Source organism: Pelobates fuscus, chromosome 9, assembly GCF_036172605.1.
Source record: "Pelobates fuscus isolate aPelFus1 chromosome 9, aPelFus1.pri, whole genome shotgun sequence".
NCBI lineage: Eukaryota > Metazoa > Chordata > Amphibia > Anura > Pelobatidae > Pelobates > Pelobates fuscus.
This window is the reverse complement of record NC_086325.1, coordinates 29,399,596-29,416,792: the sequence shown is the minus strand read 5'-3', so window position 1 is coordinate 29,416,792 and position 17,197 is coordinate 29,399,596. Positions and strand designations below refer to the sequence as shown.

General features: G+C 40.8%; 1 protein-coding gene across 1 annotated transcript; it reads right to left on the bottom strand.

Moving 5' to 3' along the window:
* Positions 1 to 5,774: 5,774 nt before the first annotated feature.
* On the bottom strand, positions 5,775 to 17,179 carry PPP5C (protein phosphatase 5 catalytic subunit). Its single transcript, XM_063431788.1, has 13 exons — positions 16,969 to 17,179; positions 13,320 to 13,561; positions 12,887 to 13,034; positions 12,301 to 12,422; positions 11,902 to 11,967; positions 10,926 to 11,024; positions 9,953 to 10,058; positions 7,740 to 7,882; positions 7,176 to 7,263; positions 6,872 to 6,912; positions 6,580 to 6,758; positions 6,414 to 6,495; positions 5,775 to 6,291 (listed from the first exon to the last, which is right to left on the bottom strand). Exons 1-13 carry the CDS (start codon positions 17,162 to 17,164, stop codon positions 6,229 to 6,231), a joined length of 1,575 nt encoding a protein of 524 aa, XP_063287858.1. The 5' UTR covers positions 17,165 to 17,179; the 3' UTR covers positions 5,775 to 6,228.
* Positions 17,180 to 17,197: the final 18 nt, after the last annotated feature.

The window sequence follows — 17,197 nt, the reverse complement described above, 5'->3', positions numbered from 1 at the left end:
CTAGCAAAAACAGGAACAGATGTGTGCCGCACAACTTACATTTATACACAATTTGTTCCGTGTGAGAAAACATTTTGGGATTGAGCCATGTGTTTTGTGCCTGTATCAGGGCTAAACACACATTTCATCAAACCGGAATAGCTGCTCTTAAAACCTGAGCTGATGACTGTCTCTGTTCAGCTTATGGAACTGCTGCAGGCACCAAAGCAAGACTGCTGATATTACAAAGACAATAATTACTGATTTAATTAAATGCATTAAAATGTGAACTAGCTACTGTGGACGCATTTGATAACTGAGGTGCACAGTCATGGCTGATGGCTATCCGATTGTACTGATACAGTGTGGGGGTATGAGTTAAATAAAGGGTTTACAGGTCATAAGGCTTTAATGTACTTCAACATTATGAAAGTCCCATTAAACAGTTGACAAGCATGACAAATGTCAATTAATGAACCGGAAGGCTTCACAATAATCACCACACTCCAATATAAATAATCCGACTTAAAGGGACAATATAGTACCAAAACCACTTTAGCTCATTGAAGCATATATATAGGTATATAGATCATTTTCCTGCAGTCTCACTGCTCAATTATCTGCCATTTGGGAATTAAATCATTTTGTTTACCTAATCAGCGTGATTTAAGCGTGATCATATACATATAAAAAACAGTGCACCGTACTACCATACCCAACTGCCCTCTAAGCTATGTACTCTTTGTTTTGCAATATGCATGTGGATTGCCTTTGGGGTACCATGTGCCTGTCTGTTACCCTCATATGCACTACAAAAATAAAGAATTTAAAAAAAAAAAAAATTTTGTTTATACAGCACTAGGCTCACCTCCCTGCATGTGACCTACAAAGCACTAAACACTTCCTGTAAAGAGTCATCTAATATTTATACATCCTTTATTGCAAATTCTGTTTATTTTAGATTTTCTTATCTCCCGCTCTGTTAATAGATTGCTAGACACTGCAAGGGCCTCCAATATGTAATTTACGTTCAATTTACAGACCAGGAGATACAAATATTTGTAAGTATATATGTCACATCTGATTGAAAATGAAAGCATTTTGTTTCCATGCAGGCTGTGTCGGTCACAGCCAGGGCGGTATAAACAGAAACAAACGTGATTTAACTTCTAAATGGCAGAGAATTAAACAGTGAAACTTCCAAGGCACAATCTATAGACAAAAACTGCTTCATTAAGCCAACGTTGTTTTGGTGAATGTCTTTAATCTTTTGTACAGTTACATAAGGAGCCCCCCCCCAAAAAAAATGTATTTATGCCTGGGTCTCCATGATTTTCATCTCTGACACTCAAACAGTACATTTTATTTTAGCACTTCTGCTAAAGTGTGGCAAGCAGTGTAAGGTGTTCTGTTGATCATAAACGGATATTGACTTCATATTCCGAACACGCATACGGACTCGACCCAGGAATGTCAGTGTTTCCCAGCACTTTAACGGGGGTGTACCGTAGATCCATTAAATGATTGCTAGCCTGCCAGACCCTATTAAAACAATGAGGTCATATTATAAAGATTCTGCAGCACGCAAAGTGCTTCAATAAAAATATCCTTGTGGGGTAGAAGTATTCCGCTGCGTTTTCAATTCTCCAACTACACTGTAAAAAAAAAAAAAAAAATCTATTGATTTATAGGAGTGTAAACTGCTTGAGGTCTGAGTGGGCCAGATTTATAATCAAGACTCCCATTTCTGTCTGACTTAAAGGGACAGAAATCATTTTAACTTATGTGTCTGGAGTCGGCCACATTTGTGACAGTTTATTAAAATCATCACTCAGACAACCAGGGAGGTGTTCTCCCATTTCTGTTAGCTCCACAGAGCTCATTGAAAAGTATAGAAAAGCTGCAATCACATGCAGTTCCAACACAAAGGCTTCGTAATCAAAATCTGTGCTTGGAAAATAGGGGAAGTCTTACAGATTGAGGGTGCCTTAAGTTCTTTCTAGTTAAGGCTTTCATTTTACAACTCGCATCTAATTTTTGGCATTCAAATTCTTAGTAACAGCTCCTATCTGTAGAAAAGCCCTCTAAATCAGTGTTCCCTAACCCAGTCCTCAGGGACCACCAACAGTCCAGGACTTCTATATTTCCCTGTTTTATTCCAATGGAGATACTGACAAAACCTGGACGGTTGGTGGGCCATGAGGACTGGGTTGAGGAACACTGCTCTAAATACCAGGATTAGGGTATATAACCGGTCAGAATTTTTCCAGTAAAAGGTCTTCCCTTTATACATAAAGAACGTAGCATCTGATTACAGGGGGGTGGGAATCGTTTGAAAAGGGTTCTAAATGAGCATACTGCACAAATAAAATGGGTACAGACACTTTAAACTCTACCATCACAAGTAGAGAACTAAATTAAATTTTAATGTGCTTTGCTGCCATCTAGTGTGCTAACTTAGTACGGTTCTCCTTCCTCGACAATTTAAAACTGTCAATCATCACAGCAACATCCACAGAATTTGAAAATGTAACTGGGGACGTCAGTTCTGTAGAACGTACACCACTGGATACAAATGTACAAAATAAAATCACAAGTAACCCACACAAACTGCATTAGAAAATGTAAAAAATATATCTTGCCACCCATCAACAAAACCTAATTTTAAACTGTAATCAGTACCACTCCACAGACTGATTGCGAACTACGGTTATAATTGAGTACAGGCCGGCCCAAAATTCAGAGTAGGATTTGACAGGTAAATAACTTGTTTCCTAGTAGTTCCGTTTTTTTTTTTAGGTTTTTTTTTCTGCAGTTACATATTATAACGAAGTCTTGGGAGAAAACAGGAATTTTATTTTAAACACTGAGATAACCGTTCAGCAAGCAGATAATCTCAAGAAATTCCCAGATTAGTTGGCTGCCACATTCGCCCGACCTTTCAGCTTCTGATTACTTCCGGTTAGGATATCTGAAGGAGCGGGTGTTCGTGAACAAACTATTCAAGTATATAATCTTTCAATGTAGGGTAATAACTGCTTGATCCAAGGATAAATCTGACTGCCATTCTGGGGTCAAGAAGGAATTGTTTTCCTAGCATGTTGCAAAATTGTGCTTCAGACTGGGTTTTTTGCCTTCTTTTGTATCAACAGCAAAAAACAAATGTGAGGAAGGCTGAACTTGATGGACGCAAGTCTCTTTTCAGCTATGTAACTATGTAACTATGTAAACGGTGTACACTTGGGCAGCTCAAAGAGAATATCTGTGCAGAAATTCTACCTCTAGGGCCTCGAACTTAAGATTATGAACAATGCAACTGAAAGAGCCCGGCTTTGCAAAACAACTAATGGAGTTCATTTAAAACTATGTTCTCTTCTGTACCTAGTCAAACAAATTTCCATATCTTAAGCATTCATTATATGTAATATCTTTGAGATTGGTTCATTAATAATAATAATAATTTTAAAAAAAGTTATAAACTGCTCAAATCCTGCTCTGAATTTTGGCCCAACCTGTACAGAATGAATAAATATGATTATATTCTACTCCGGGCCTTCATTCTGACACACTGGACCTTAATACAAAATTTAGTTTTCACCAATTGTCACAAAAAAAAAACTGTACCTAGCAAGTTAGAACTTACAGATTGACTGTCAATTCCCTGGATTTTATTGCTTTGGAGGAGACACCAAAACAAATTGTCAAGTAAAAACTGACAATTGAAATATGTTTCCCCCCTCCACCCCTCCCAAAATAAAAAAAAAATAACAGCACACTTTCGAGTGTATTCTTTTATACATTGGAAATAAATTTGTGAACCAAAACAATTTTTTTAAATACAAAAAAACGACATGTTGCAATGCGGGAATAGGCAGAAAAACAACCTAAAAAGTGAACTTTTTATATGTAACCACTTTCGTGTCAGTATCTCCTCCTTTACAAACAGAGTACAATAAAAGAAAAGGGCAGAGAGCTTCAACCAATGACTGACAGGGAGCTGGTTGGAGGGACTCAATTCTACTCCAGCTGAATACAGGTTTATGGGATAAGGGCAGATCTCATAGATCAGAATGCGTGGTAGAGACTGCTGCAGGCCACATACACCCCTTCATTGCAATGGTGTTCCCTGATAGCAGTGGCCTCTTTCGGGAGGACAATGCAAACTGCAAAACTTGTTCAGGTAGGGTTTGAGGAACAGGACAAGAGTTCAAGGTTTTGCCTTGGCACCCATGCAAAACTTGCTGGACATAAAGGATCTGCTGCCAGTGTCTTGGGGTCAGATAACACAGGACATGCTAAGAGGTTGTGTGGGGTCCATGCCTCGATGCAGACAAGCTGTTTTGGCAGCACGAGGGGGACCTACATGACAAGTTTTAATGTTGTGGATGATCAGTTTATATCTATATATCCTACACTACTAGCCAGGTTGAGCTGTGTGCATTTATAATATTCCCTTTAATGTGAGGATGTCAGTGGGGTGTGAATCTGATGTATAAAGGGGATTTTAAACTGTGATTGTGGGGTGGGGTAGATAGATAAAAGTAGGTTTTCCTTTTTGATGCACAGTAGATATGGAGATGTATGAAAGGATGGACTCCCGATACACCTGCTCTCCGCCGCAAAAAGCCTCATCCCACTAACTGGAAAAGCCAGACAGTACCCACCTACAAAACATTGGGTGGACAAGGTAGAGGAAATCCATAATATGGAAATGTTGACTGCATCCCTGCAGGAGCGCTCGGACAAATGTGCCCTCCTATGGTACCCCTGGACGTCTTACACCGCAAGGGGACAGGCTTGATCCCACATACCGAACCTTCCAAGAGACACTTGGTAAACATACCAGCTACCCCTACCCCTACACCACCACACCACTGTGAAAACCCCCGACCCAGACACTCCCCTCCCTTCCCTCTTGTCCGTGACATATCATGACTGAACATCGCCAGAGCTCTGACAACCCGCCAGGTCGAGAATCCGAAAGCCTACCACCCATGGGGCTCTCACCCTCTCCCTCTATGCAAGGTGACAACCTCCCAACAAGCACCAACGTACGACTACATCCCCCTGAACACCACAGACTCACCTATATTGCATATTGCACACACAAGCCATACCCCAAGCCTCCGAATGAGACCCGCCCAGGCGGACATACGGCGAGTTGATGGCGCATAAGTTACAAGTAAAACACCGATCTTAACTCCGACCTACTTCCGGGTCCAACGCTCTGTTATTGCATATGTCATACAATGTAACTTGATACTTGAAACCCCACCCCACCCCCTTTCTTTTTTCTGTCTCCCACTATGACTTGAAAAACTCAATAAATAAAGAATGTAAAAAAAAAAAAAAGAAAGGATGGACTCCAGTATTTTTCCCACCTATAATTGTGGAGCCAATATGGGCTGAAAGGACAGTTTAAGGGGTTAATTGTAAAGAGGTAACAGCAACAGGTCAAGGCCTGTAAATGGCAGTAATTTAACAACAGGAGCAAGACTTTCTGGAATTTTTATTTTTTTAGTTAACTAGAAACTGGTTATTGCATCATGTATTACTTAATCTTTAAATTGCAAGTTTGAAACTAAATGGGATGGCATTCACCTTTGGGAAATGAATTCAGAATTGCAATCTCCAGAAGGGGGTGTTGGTTTAACCTGAATCATAGCTTTGTATTAGAGAAGCATGAATGACGATGTTAATACAGAACCCTTATATAGTATGACAGACATGGGCAATGTAACAGAGCGCCATGTGGTGCACTCACTCGTTCCCCTTCCCATTTACAAGCACAGATATGAAGTTGATTGTAATCTTTATTAGAAGCTTGTAAATTACAGACAGCGCGAGGGGGTATTGCACACATGGAACGTATACAGGAGGGTAAAGATATACGGAAATGTAATACAGGAGGGACCAGGGATATGATTATTGTGCGTTTCTAGCTGATATGACCCACACACACACACATTCAGCCACACGTCTCACTCACTGCAGACAGCAAGGCCCACGCACACACACACACACATCCCGCCCTCAGCTAACACGTGAAATAACACTCCCAAACTCTTGTCTGCCCCTTGTACTTCTGCCTCATTTACAGTATTAAAAATATTCCTTTTGTTTCCCTGTAACACCTCCAACTGTGGAGGGGGAGATGGGGAAAAATACAGAGCAACTCTTTCAGTCTCTTCCGAAGTTCCCCTCCGTGGGGGAGCAGCTGCAGTGCGAGCACCATTGCCTGAAACCTCCTCACATCATTCCCATCTGGAGCAGAGAATTTGCGTACATCATTGGCTTGACATTGGGGTGCGGCTGTGAGGGGAAGGGAGAAATGAGCTCCAGTTAGCAAAAAGAGAAAGAAATGTCATAATAGACACCCCAAATTTGGACTTCTGTTTTTTTTATTCCATATTGTAAACCAAAAGAAGACTCACCACTGCCTCAAACTGGTGGAACTTGGGCTTTAGGTCTGAACCACTGAGATGTATATATGCACCTTTATTACCCATCTGATCACTAAAACAAGAAAATAGAAACAATGAGAGACAGAAACATTTGATGAGAGTGCACGTGACAAGTATGAAGAGAGGCCTTTCTCACCAGTAGTTGGGTGCGGAGAAGACAGTCACACAAAGCCCATCGTGACACACCTCGTATCCTTCGGGTTTCACCTCGTGACTGCGTATAATATAATCAAGACCATTCTCTTTTAGGAACCTTCTTGAAACATCTGGACCAAATTGACAGCTCACACCCCGCTTGCTAGTAGACCTTCCGTCCTGAGAAGAGAAAGATTCAGCTTATTTTGGGGGAAATCCAAAGTCTCGTGCATCTGCAAGGACAAAACAAGCTTTGAGGATTTGAAATGGGAAAAAATAAATTTGTATTTTACCTGTGGTTGGGGATCAGACCACAGCAAGTCACACATTGGCCCTGTAACGATAAACAAGAGAGGAATATGATCCAGGGTGCACGAACGGTTTTTAAATGGTCCCCACGTGTTGTTGGTTGTGGTGCCTGCAACAATACCTTTTACTTTTTCATAGTAATTAGGGCAGGTTATTTGGTGTATATTGATCTTTATTTGCATCAAATGGGTGCAAAGTTTTTAGCAGAAGACAAAATTTAAGTTGGAGCTATACAGGAAACACACATTAGAAAACCAAAAGATTTAATAATGACTGCACTGTACCCACCTGAATCTGGAGGCTGACGGTTCCTTTCAATATTCCGGATTTGATCCAAAGTTACTCCGTCCTCTGAGAACAGGCCTCCGTGCATAATCTACAGAGTTAATACAAACAGTTTAAGAACAAAGCTTATTTCAGAGTATAATTAAACAAAGACTTTCCAGTAAATGCCTGAGATTGCATTATTCTCCCAAAAGCAAACAATATACTCTGCTTAACATGGCATGCCAGGAGTGTGCTCCGTGCATTGCAAACCAGAGTACTGGGCGCCCTAAGGATTCAAGTTTGGCTTCCTCCTGTAAATGTAGCTCCCAGCGACCTGTGAGCTTATGAATGATGAGGTCTGGTGGATCGTGTTGACATATGTCAAGGTTTATTTTACTACTTAGCGGAGAATGCCATAACCACAGCACAGAAATTACAGCTGTAATGTGTCGCTGTGTAATTACTATGATAGCTGCTCAATAAGTACCTGCAGTGAGAGGATTATGAGTCACAGATCCTGGGGATACATGAAACCCGGCAGCAGAGAATGCTCTATATAAAATGAACAGTAACTGCACATCTTACCAGCACGCGATTATTAATGCACATTGCCAGCGGCAGCCACTGGAAAACCTCACTAAACAGCTGGAACATCTGGTTAGAGTACTTGGCCTTCACCTCGCCTTCAAAGCCATACATTTGGTTCATAGTGTCTGTCTCATGGTTACCTGGATATAAAAATAAATAAATATAAAATTAGTGCGAAAAGAACTTTATAAGTAGCTTTCATGCCAGACCCAACTTTAAAAAAAGACCTCATAGGGTAAGAGGAATGTTAGTGAAATAGAAGGGGAGAGAAAAAAAACAAAAACGAAAATTGTTTTAGGATAAAACACTCAAGAAATAAAGTGCATTAACAGAAGGCACGATTCATAAATTTACTAATGGAATAATCTTGCTTTATTGTGTGTGCTTTTAAAACCCATGAAAAAACAGACATGCCAGGTATAGATTCATTGAAAGGCGTTTGCTAACTGATTAAACAGCCATGTGCCAGCAGAAACCACTCGATATAATCCATCAATTTATAATGTGCTCAGTATGACACGTGAATGGGGAAAAATGTCACATAGTGCATATCCTGGCACCATCCTAAAGGTGGAGTAAGTGAGCTTCACTTTCACCCTATATGTTTTAAAGGAATTCTGCCAGCACAGTGGGTATAAATTCAAACTTATACTACCTAAATTATAAAAACAAAGTGGTAAACCGCGCCAAAGTAGTATAAAAGATAAATAAAAAATGATTATGGCATATACATACATACAGAGATTCCACTGGTATAGGGATGTGTATAGCCCTCAAAAGAAATAAAATACAATGGTGCAATAGGTCAATAATAAAAGTACATAAATAAACTGTTAAAAGACTAACTCACACTTTGCAGAGCTACTAAGAGCTCTGCCGTACAGCGCCTGGACGGTACAATCCCCGTCTCGGGATATAAGGGTGATGGTACAGTGCGGTATCCGGTTCTCCACAATCGTGTATATAGGAAAAAAATAATAAAATCCAACGGTACAGTAAAAAGATGGTATGTAAATAAAAATAGGTATCCTACTTACAATTTCCAGAGCAATGCCTTGCTCTGGTATAGGCAGCGTGTGGTGGTATGATCCCCACCAAAGGATTTAAGAAGTGAGCAGGATTCAGGATGCACCAGGAACAATCAGTGTAATAATAAAACTGGAACTTAATACATAGAAATAAAAGCTATATATAAAAAGAAATATAGACTTCAAGGCATTGCTCTGGAAATTGTAAGTAGGATACCTATTTTTATTTATATACCATCTTTTTACTGTACCACTGGATTTTGTTATTTTTTCCTATATACACGATTGTGGAGAACCGGATACCGCACTGTACCATCACCCTTATATCCCGAGAAGGGGATTGTACCGTCCAGGCGCTGTACGGCAGAGCTCTTAGTAGCTCTGCAAAGTGTGAGTTAGTCTTTTAACAGTTTATTTATGTACTTTTATTATTGACGTATTGCAGTATTATTGTTTTGTATTTTATTTCTTTTGAGGGCTATACACATCCCTATACCACTGGAATCTCTGTATGTATGTATATGCCATAATCACTTTTTATCCATCTTTTATACTACTTTGGCGCGGTTTACTACTTTGTTTTTTATAATTTTGGTCACTATTAGCGAGTATTGGGAATTCCTGCTGGTTCACTGCTGCCTTATATATAGTTATTTTAGTGAGCGCCTATTTCCCCACTCTTTTTTTTTTTTAATAATCTTATATTACCTGCCTGAATTTATTTTATGGGATATTAAACATAATGAGTCACTAAAAGCACCATAACCACTACAGACAGCAACAGATGGTTTAAAATAGGAACTGGCACTGTAATATCACCTAGGGTGGACTACATCTCCAATAATGCTCTTAGTCAGAAGGCTGGCAAAGAATCAGGGGAGATATAGTCCACAACATCTGGAGTGCTGAATATTGCCAACTACACACACGGTATAGGCAGAGCTGCTTTTTTTTTTTTAAATTACAATTATTCACAAAAGCTGTATGAGCATGTACATGGCACACACAGAGCAATGACTTGTGTAAGGTGATTTGGGACCTACCAAGACTTGCAGTGAGGGTTTGTAGTGACCGTGGAGATGAAGTAAACATTAGGAATTGATAGAGGTGCTTTATATTTGGAGATGATTGAGAGTGAGAGGTGTAACATTGTTATAGACATGTAACAGGGTTTGGGCTCACCTCGTAGTAGGTGGAAATGAGCTGGGTAAAGTAGTTTGAAGCCACATAGTGTCACAATAACCTCCACTGAAAATGAGCCGCGGTCCACAAAGTCACCATTGAATATCTGCAGGAACTCAGGAACAAACAAACAACTAGTGGAGGCATGTGAGCATCAGGAGCTGCAGATCGAGGGCCCCAAGGTAGCAATGTGAGTCAAAAGCAATAGAAAAAAGGACCCCAGGAGCTGCGGAAAAAGTGCTCTAGGGGAGGAATGCAAGAGCTAGGAGCTACAGAAAAAGGGCCCAAGGGGAGAATTGTGAGGGCTAGGAGGTACAGCAAAAGGGCCCCCAGGGGAGGAATGCAAGGGCTAGGAGGTACAGCAAAAGGGCCCCAGGGGAGGAATGCGAGGGCAAGGAGGTACAACAAAAGGGCCCGAGGGGAGGAATGCGAGGGCTAGAAGGTACAGCAAAAGGGCCCCAGGGGAGGAATGCGAAGGCTAGGAGGTACAGCAAAAGGGGCCCCAGGGGAGGAATGCGAGGGCTAGGAGGTACAGCAAAAGGGGCCCCAGGGGAGGAATGCGAGGGCTAGAAGGTACACTAAAAGGGCCCCAGGGGAGGAATGCGAAGGCTAGGAGCTACAGCAAAAGGGCCCCCAGGGGAGGAATGCGAGGACTAGGAGCTACAGCAAAAAGGCCCCGGGGGGGAATGCGAAGGCTAGGAGCTACAGCAAAAGGGCCCCAGGGGAGGGTTGTGAAAGGAAGGGGTTTGCAGTACAAAGGCACTAGGAGATGAATGAAAGAACCAGGAGATGTAGAAGGGCAGGAAAGGATTGTGAAAGCTAGGAGCTACAGATAAAGGGCCCCAGGCAATACGTGAAACCCAGGAGCTGGAAAAAAAAAAGGGTGCTGATAGTAGTGAAAGTTACAAGGAAGGTACAAAGTATAGATCAAGGAGGAGTCACGTGCTTTCATTACGGATATGGTTAAGGATACATATGGATTACTTTCAGACGGGAGCCCATTGAGTTGGAATATATTCATGAAATCATAAAACTGGCCATGTGTATCACCACAGACTGTCACCTGTTCAGACTGGCAAAAAAAATTATAAAAGATGAGATTAAGGATGCAGAAAACAGGAAGAGTTGGACAGGAAAAACACATGAAAGGAAGTATATATAATAATGTGTGCCTAAAGGGACACAATAGGCACCCAGTCCACTTCATCTTGTTAAGGTGGCAAGGATGCAGTGTCCCTCTCCCCCTTAATCCTGCCATGTAAAACATTACAGTTTTAGAGAAGCAGCAATGCAGTACTATGACTCCCTTTAGTGGCTGTCTACCAGACAGTTACAAGAGGCGCTTCCTGCTGTTTTCCAGAGTTTAAAGGGACACTATAGTCACCAGAACAACTACAGCTCAAATGTATTTATTCTGGTGAGTATCATTACATGCATTTTCATGCAAACACTGCCTTTTCAGAGAAAAGGCAGTGTTTACATTGCCCCTAGGGACACCTCCGTGTGGGCACTCCTCAGTGCGGGTGCTTCCTGGCACAGTGCTGCACAGTAGGAAAAACACATGAAAGGAAGTAATGTAGGGTAATAACTGCTTGATCCAAGGAGAAATCTGACTGCCATTCTGGGGTCAAGAAGGAATCTTTTTCCTAGCATGTTGCAAAATTGTGCTTCAAACTGGGTTTTTTTGCCTTCTTTTGGATCAACAGCAAAAAACAAATGTGAGGAAGGCTGAACTTGATGGACGCAAGACTCTTTTCAGCCTATGTAACTGAGCACTGCCGTTCGGAATCTCCACGCTCTGCATGTGGACCTGAATTTTCCTCAGAGATGCATTGATTCAATGTATTATTTGCATGCATACATACATAATAAATAAATATATATACACACACACACACACACACACAAAGTAAAATGATGTTACTGTCCTTATTACGATTTGTACTAACCTTGTCCAGTGTGATTTCCACTAGGCTGGGAAGTTTCGACAGAATTTCTTTCATCTGTACTAGCATCTACAAGAAGAGGGACAAAGGCGGAAACACAGGTTGTTTATGTGTCAGGGAGATACATATCAGAAATGTCACAGCACTTCAAGAGCCTACACATGGGAAATCGCCCAAACAAAAACAGCTTCCAACCCAGCAATGGTAGAAACCCAAATTAATTATCTCATGGTTTCCCGAAAAACATGCTGGAATATCGGTATGAAAGACTCACTGGTAAAACAAGTCCATGCTTAAACTAAAATAATTATTAATGAAATTACTAGATTCTCAAATAGTGTTGACAGTTTATATCTGATGAGTCTTACTACAACAAAATCAAATGTGGATACGTGTATTTACCTGGTATACACACTTCCGGTGAAGCCTTTTCTGATCTTTATAAAATTTCATTAATTCTATCATAAAATCCAATGTGACTTTGCCATCCTGTAACTGGGGACCGGTGTACTCATCTTCAATAGCTGGAGAGATGGAAAGAGGTGTGTAAACAGGAGGCAGCAGCTCATCCTTAATTCATACTGTGCACTCACGAATTGTGCCCAGAATCATTTGGAATCACAAAATATTACATTAAAAAGCTGGCTTGGAGATCGGTTTGTCTCCCAACATCTACTTTGGGCTATATTTTGCATGTTGGTTGTCAAGTCCTTCCAACAGGATGTTTTGTAAACATAACCCTATATCAGAGCTTCTTAACCTGGGGAACTTCTGAAGCAGCCAGAGGATACACTGTAAGTTACAGAGGCATTCTGTTCAATCAAAGGTTGATGGAAGGAATGGCAATATACATTAAGTAGTTGCAGAAAGAATTTATATTGATGCCAATGTTGCCGCTCTATATACATAAACCCACATCTGCATAGATTTATTTTGTAAAGTCTTTCTCGGGTGTTTAATGTTCACATTATCCAATTCCACCACTTACTCATTCCTTCAATGTTCAAGGAGTCAACAACGGAGCGATTGTTCGAGTCGCAAGCAATTGCACGTTCAAACGCCTTCTGTCTAACCATTTTGCTGCACTCCTGAAATTTCATCTGGGCATCCTTGTCGTGGGGACGAACCTTAACCACCTGGGGTAAAATGAAGACAAGGTGGCATGAAATTGTTTTTTTAAATACAGCTAGAAACGTAGAAGATAAAACAAAAATACGCAAAGTAAATAAATGCACAAGAGGAAGGAAACTAAAAGAATGAAAAGGAGTGACAACTAATCTTTCCATTAGAGCGGCTGAGGACTACATTACCAATAAGTATCATGTGAAATACAGTCCACAACATCTGCAATGCACAGACTAACCATCACTGGAACAGTTTACGAGAAGCATAGAACTCCACACTCTGGCAGAGAGTCTGACCGTTTCATAATCCTTCAGGGCAGCTTTGAGTTTCCCCAGGGCCATATTGCTGGCTGCTCGCCGGTAATAGCCTTTGATGTACTTGGCATCCAGTTGAATAGCCTGGGAAGCATCGGCCAAAGCATAGCCATAACATTCAGTGCGGAGATACGCCAGGCTGCGGTTTCCATAGTATATTGCAGTATCTGGATTCAGAGCGATGGCCTTTGTGTAATACTCCACAGCCCGATCATAATCCTTCACTGAAAAGGAACCAGACATTGGAGATACATTAATTTACATTTTAAAATTTTCAGTCTCTAGGAAATCACATGGTAATATTTCTTCTCAAGGGAATCCAAACTGCTGCATTTTCCAGGTCTCCCGTCGGTTTTGAAAACGGTGTGTAATTCTGACTTGAAACTTGTAAAGAAACCCATAAACGTAAGAGAAATTGGTTTCTGGGATTCTGGAATTTTAACTGTGGAGTTGATCCACTAAATGTCATGGTTTTGGAGAGATTGCTCAGCCCAACTTGTGCATGTGGATAAAATAGATAAATTCGCAGCCGGAACAAAGCATTCTAGCTACCTCTGGAAGACAGTCTTAAAGCTGCAGCGGGCAGTTCATAGATTATCTCAGTACTGACATTCGACCCCGGGTGCTCTATGAATTATTACCTTTAGAATAATGCAAAGTTGTGATGGTGCTTACAGTAACCCTTTAAGAGTGGCAGCCAGGCGGATCACCCACAAATACCTCACAGGAAATTTAGTAGGCAAGATGCGAAGGCACTTAATTCAAGAGATGAAGTGAATAGAATCCTACCACCACTTCCAGTCAATCAGCCACCACCAACAGGGGGCAGCACTTGCATTCCTATTAGTGAGCCTCTGTATTGTATATATAGCATGGAGTGAGCAACCTCTGCCTTCTCTAGAACTTCTTACAGAACATATGATAACATTATTTTAATATTTAGATAGCGCCATCAGATTCCATAGCGCTGTACAATGGGATTATAATCAGGGACATGTCCTCCCATCAGACTGACTGTACTATGCAGGACTTGCAACTCGATAAAATTTTTGTTAGATTTAAACAATGCTTGCTGTGGGACCCAAGTAAAATTTGTAGCGCTTTTCTACCAATAAAAGGTTTGATGGACCTCTTTTTGGACTCCGAATTGTGAATGGATTGCAGGAACCATGGCCATTTTGCAATCCTAGTGCTTGCTGGATGTTTACAACTGTAATAACTCCGTTATGGAGCATTAGAACGGTTGGGTCAGGAGGATTAAACCAACATGGATTTGTACTGTATAAATGTCATTCCTGGACTGGATGTGTCCACAGCGTTCGTGTTATTTAACTGAAACATTCCTGCCTCAAATGCCAGTTCACACTACGTGGCATAGACTAAATGACACCTTCTCACAAGGATATGGGATCATTTATAATATATAAAGGAAATGCCACGGAACACAAGATGCTTCATGTAACCTGGTATGAGCGCTTATGAGAAGCATGCTAATGATATATTTTATGAACCCTGACATAGAAGCATGCTAATGATATATTTTATGAACCCTGACATTTCCTTATGCTCACGCGTATGCTTACTGAACAGAAATGGGGGATATTTTCGGCACATCGCTAGATCACCAGGCTATCTGCTTTTACAATTTTCTTACACTAGGCATGTGGGCCTCATATAACACTGTGTCACATCCTAAGTAGAATATGTATTTATTTGGAATGTGTCTTAGCAACCAGAATACATATCCTTGGAGACTATGTGAACAGCAGCGTTAAATAAAGAATACAATACAATTAAGCATCAATGGTAATTATCTTGTAATCACTATTTGCTCAACATATGCAGCAATGCTGTACAAATTATGAAATACAGAAATAACATTCAAAAGGGACTGACTGCCAACCATGCTAAGGACTTCACAAGTGTTCACTGAAATGGACAGTCAATTGGATGGTGAGCCAAAAAAAGGGTAGATCCTGATCTTTATAGCTAGTGAGAGGGGAAGGAAAGTAACAAAACACTATTCCAAAGAGAACGCTTACAAAGAAAATGTAAAAACAAACAAAACAAAAAAACTTTTATAGATTTACTTTTTCCACTGCCGAATACCTGAATCTTGTGCCGAGAAGAGGAAGTGGCTGAGATTATTCAGCCACTCCTGGCATCCCATACTATTCAAAGAAATAGCTGGGCATATATGTTGCCCTGCTCAGCAGGAATCCTGTTGCAAAAGATCTGCTACTCATGTTGTTGCGGTACCGCTTGCCCAACTGCGTTTAGATATTAAGTGTACTATTACAACAGAAAATCCATGTACCGCTAGCCCAACTGCGTGTAGATATTAAGTGTACTATTACAACAGAAAATCCATGTGTTATTGCTTACTCATTTTAGGTATGTGCTGGTTTGAAGATTTTGCGGATCAAAGAAAAGTGATTCTAAATAGAAATACATCAAAACTATTTTACACTACAGTAAAAGTCAAAGAGTGAGCAAATCAAGAGGACCCTGCCTTATGAATATGGCCATTTACCATAGATTTGAATTGGTCATCACTTTCATCTGCATATGCTCTGCAGCCACAAATGTTTGGCATTTACTTCTACATCTTTCATGTCAAGTGTACCTTGACATTTGTAGCTGTGATTTGCACAATTCATTCAACGTATATGAAGATTGCAAAAGTATCTAATATATATATATATATATATATATATATAATATCATATCATTATATTGACACTCATGTATTACACGCACAGGAATGTTCCCACAGTCTGTGGAATATAGAAAATGGCAGTATTAAAAAGACACAAGAATACTTTTTCTCAGTTTTGCGGGTTTGCTGCAGCGACTGGGAATTAACTAAGCAACTCAGAGGAGAGAAGGAGAGGTTTAGATGTCAGTCATTCCTGGTTCTTCTGTTGTATGAGCGTCTGGTGTGTATCGTCCCTCAAACTCATGAAGAGAACATGCAGTTTCAAACATGCAAATTAGTTGGATTCACAAAAAGACATGACCAGAAGCTAGTCTGCATGAGAAATGTGGGCATCTAGGAATAAAGCTTCATACTACGCTGTGCTAGCTTTCTGTCAGACCCCACACTATCTTTTTAAACAAAAAGCAGAACACAAATTCCTTTTAAAATAAACCTTACACACTAATATATATATATATTACCAGCTCAGTGTATATATTATACAGACACACACTATATATATATATTACCAGCTCAGTGTATATATTATACAGACACACACTATATATATATATTACCAGCTCAGTGTATATATTATACAGACACACACTATATATATATATAATATACCAGCTCAGTGTATATATTATACAGACACACACTATATATATATATATATATATATATATATATTATACCAGCTCAGTGTATATATTATTCAGACATGCCCTGGGGGCTGGGGTGGATAGACAGTTTATTCCCCAGCTGTTGGAGAATCCCAGCTCTCAGCCATAGGGCTGACTGGCTGGCTACAATGGAAGTTGTGGTTGTAGCATTGCTGGGGGCGGACTACGTTTCGGCCGCCCCAGTGAAGTGCAGTGTGGCAGCTATACACGCGGTCACCCACACACCCCATGCCGGGGGAGCCATTACCCCGGAAGTACTCGTTGGCTTTCTCTTTTAACTCCTCAGCCGTCTTCTCTCCGGTCTCCCCGCCTCCGGTATCCGCTGCCCGCTCTCCCTCTGCCATCTTCACGCTGCCGGTCACCCTTCGTGCGTCACCAGGAGAGCGACATCCGGCCACCACATTGAGACTGGCAATGGGGGGAGGATGTAACGTGGCGGCCATCTTGTGAATGTCAAGCGTATGTCGTCACGGATT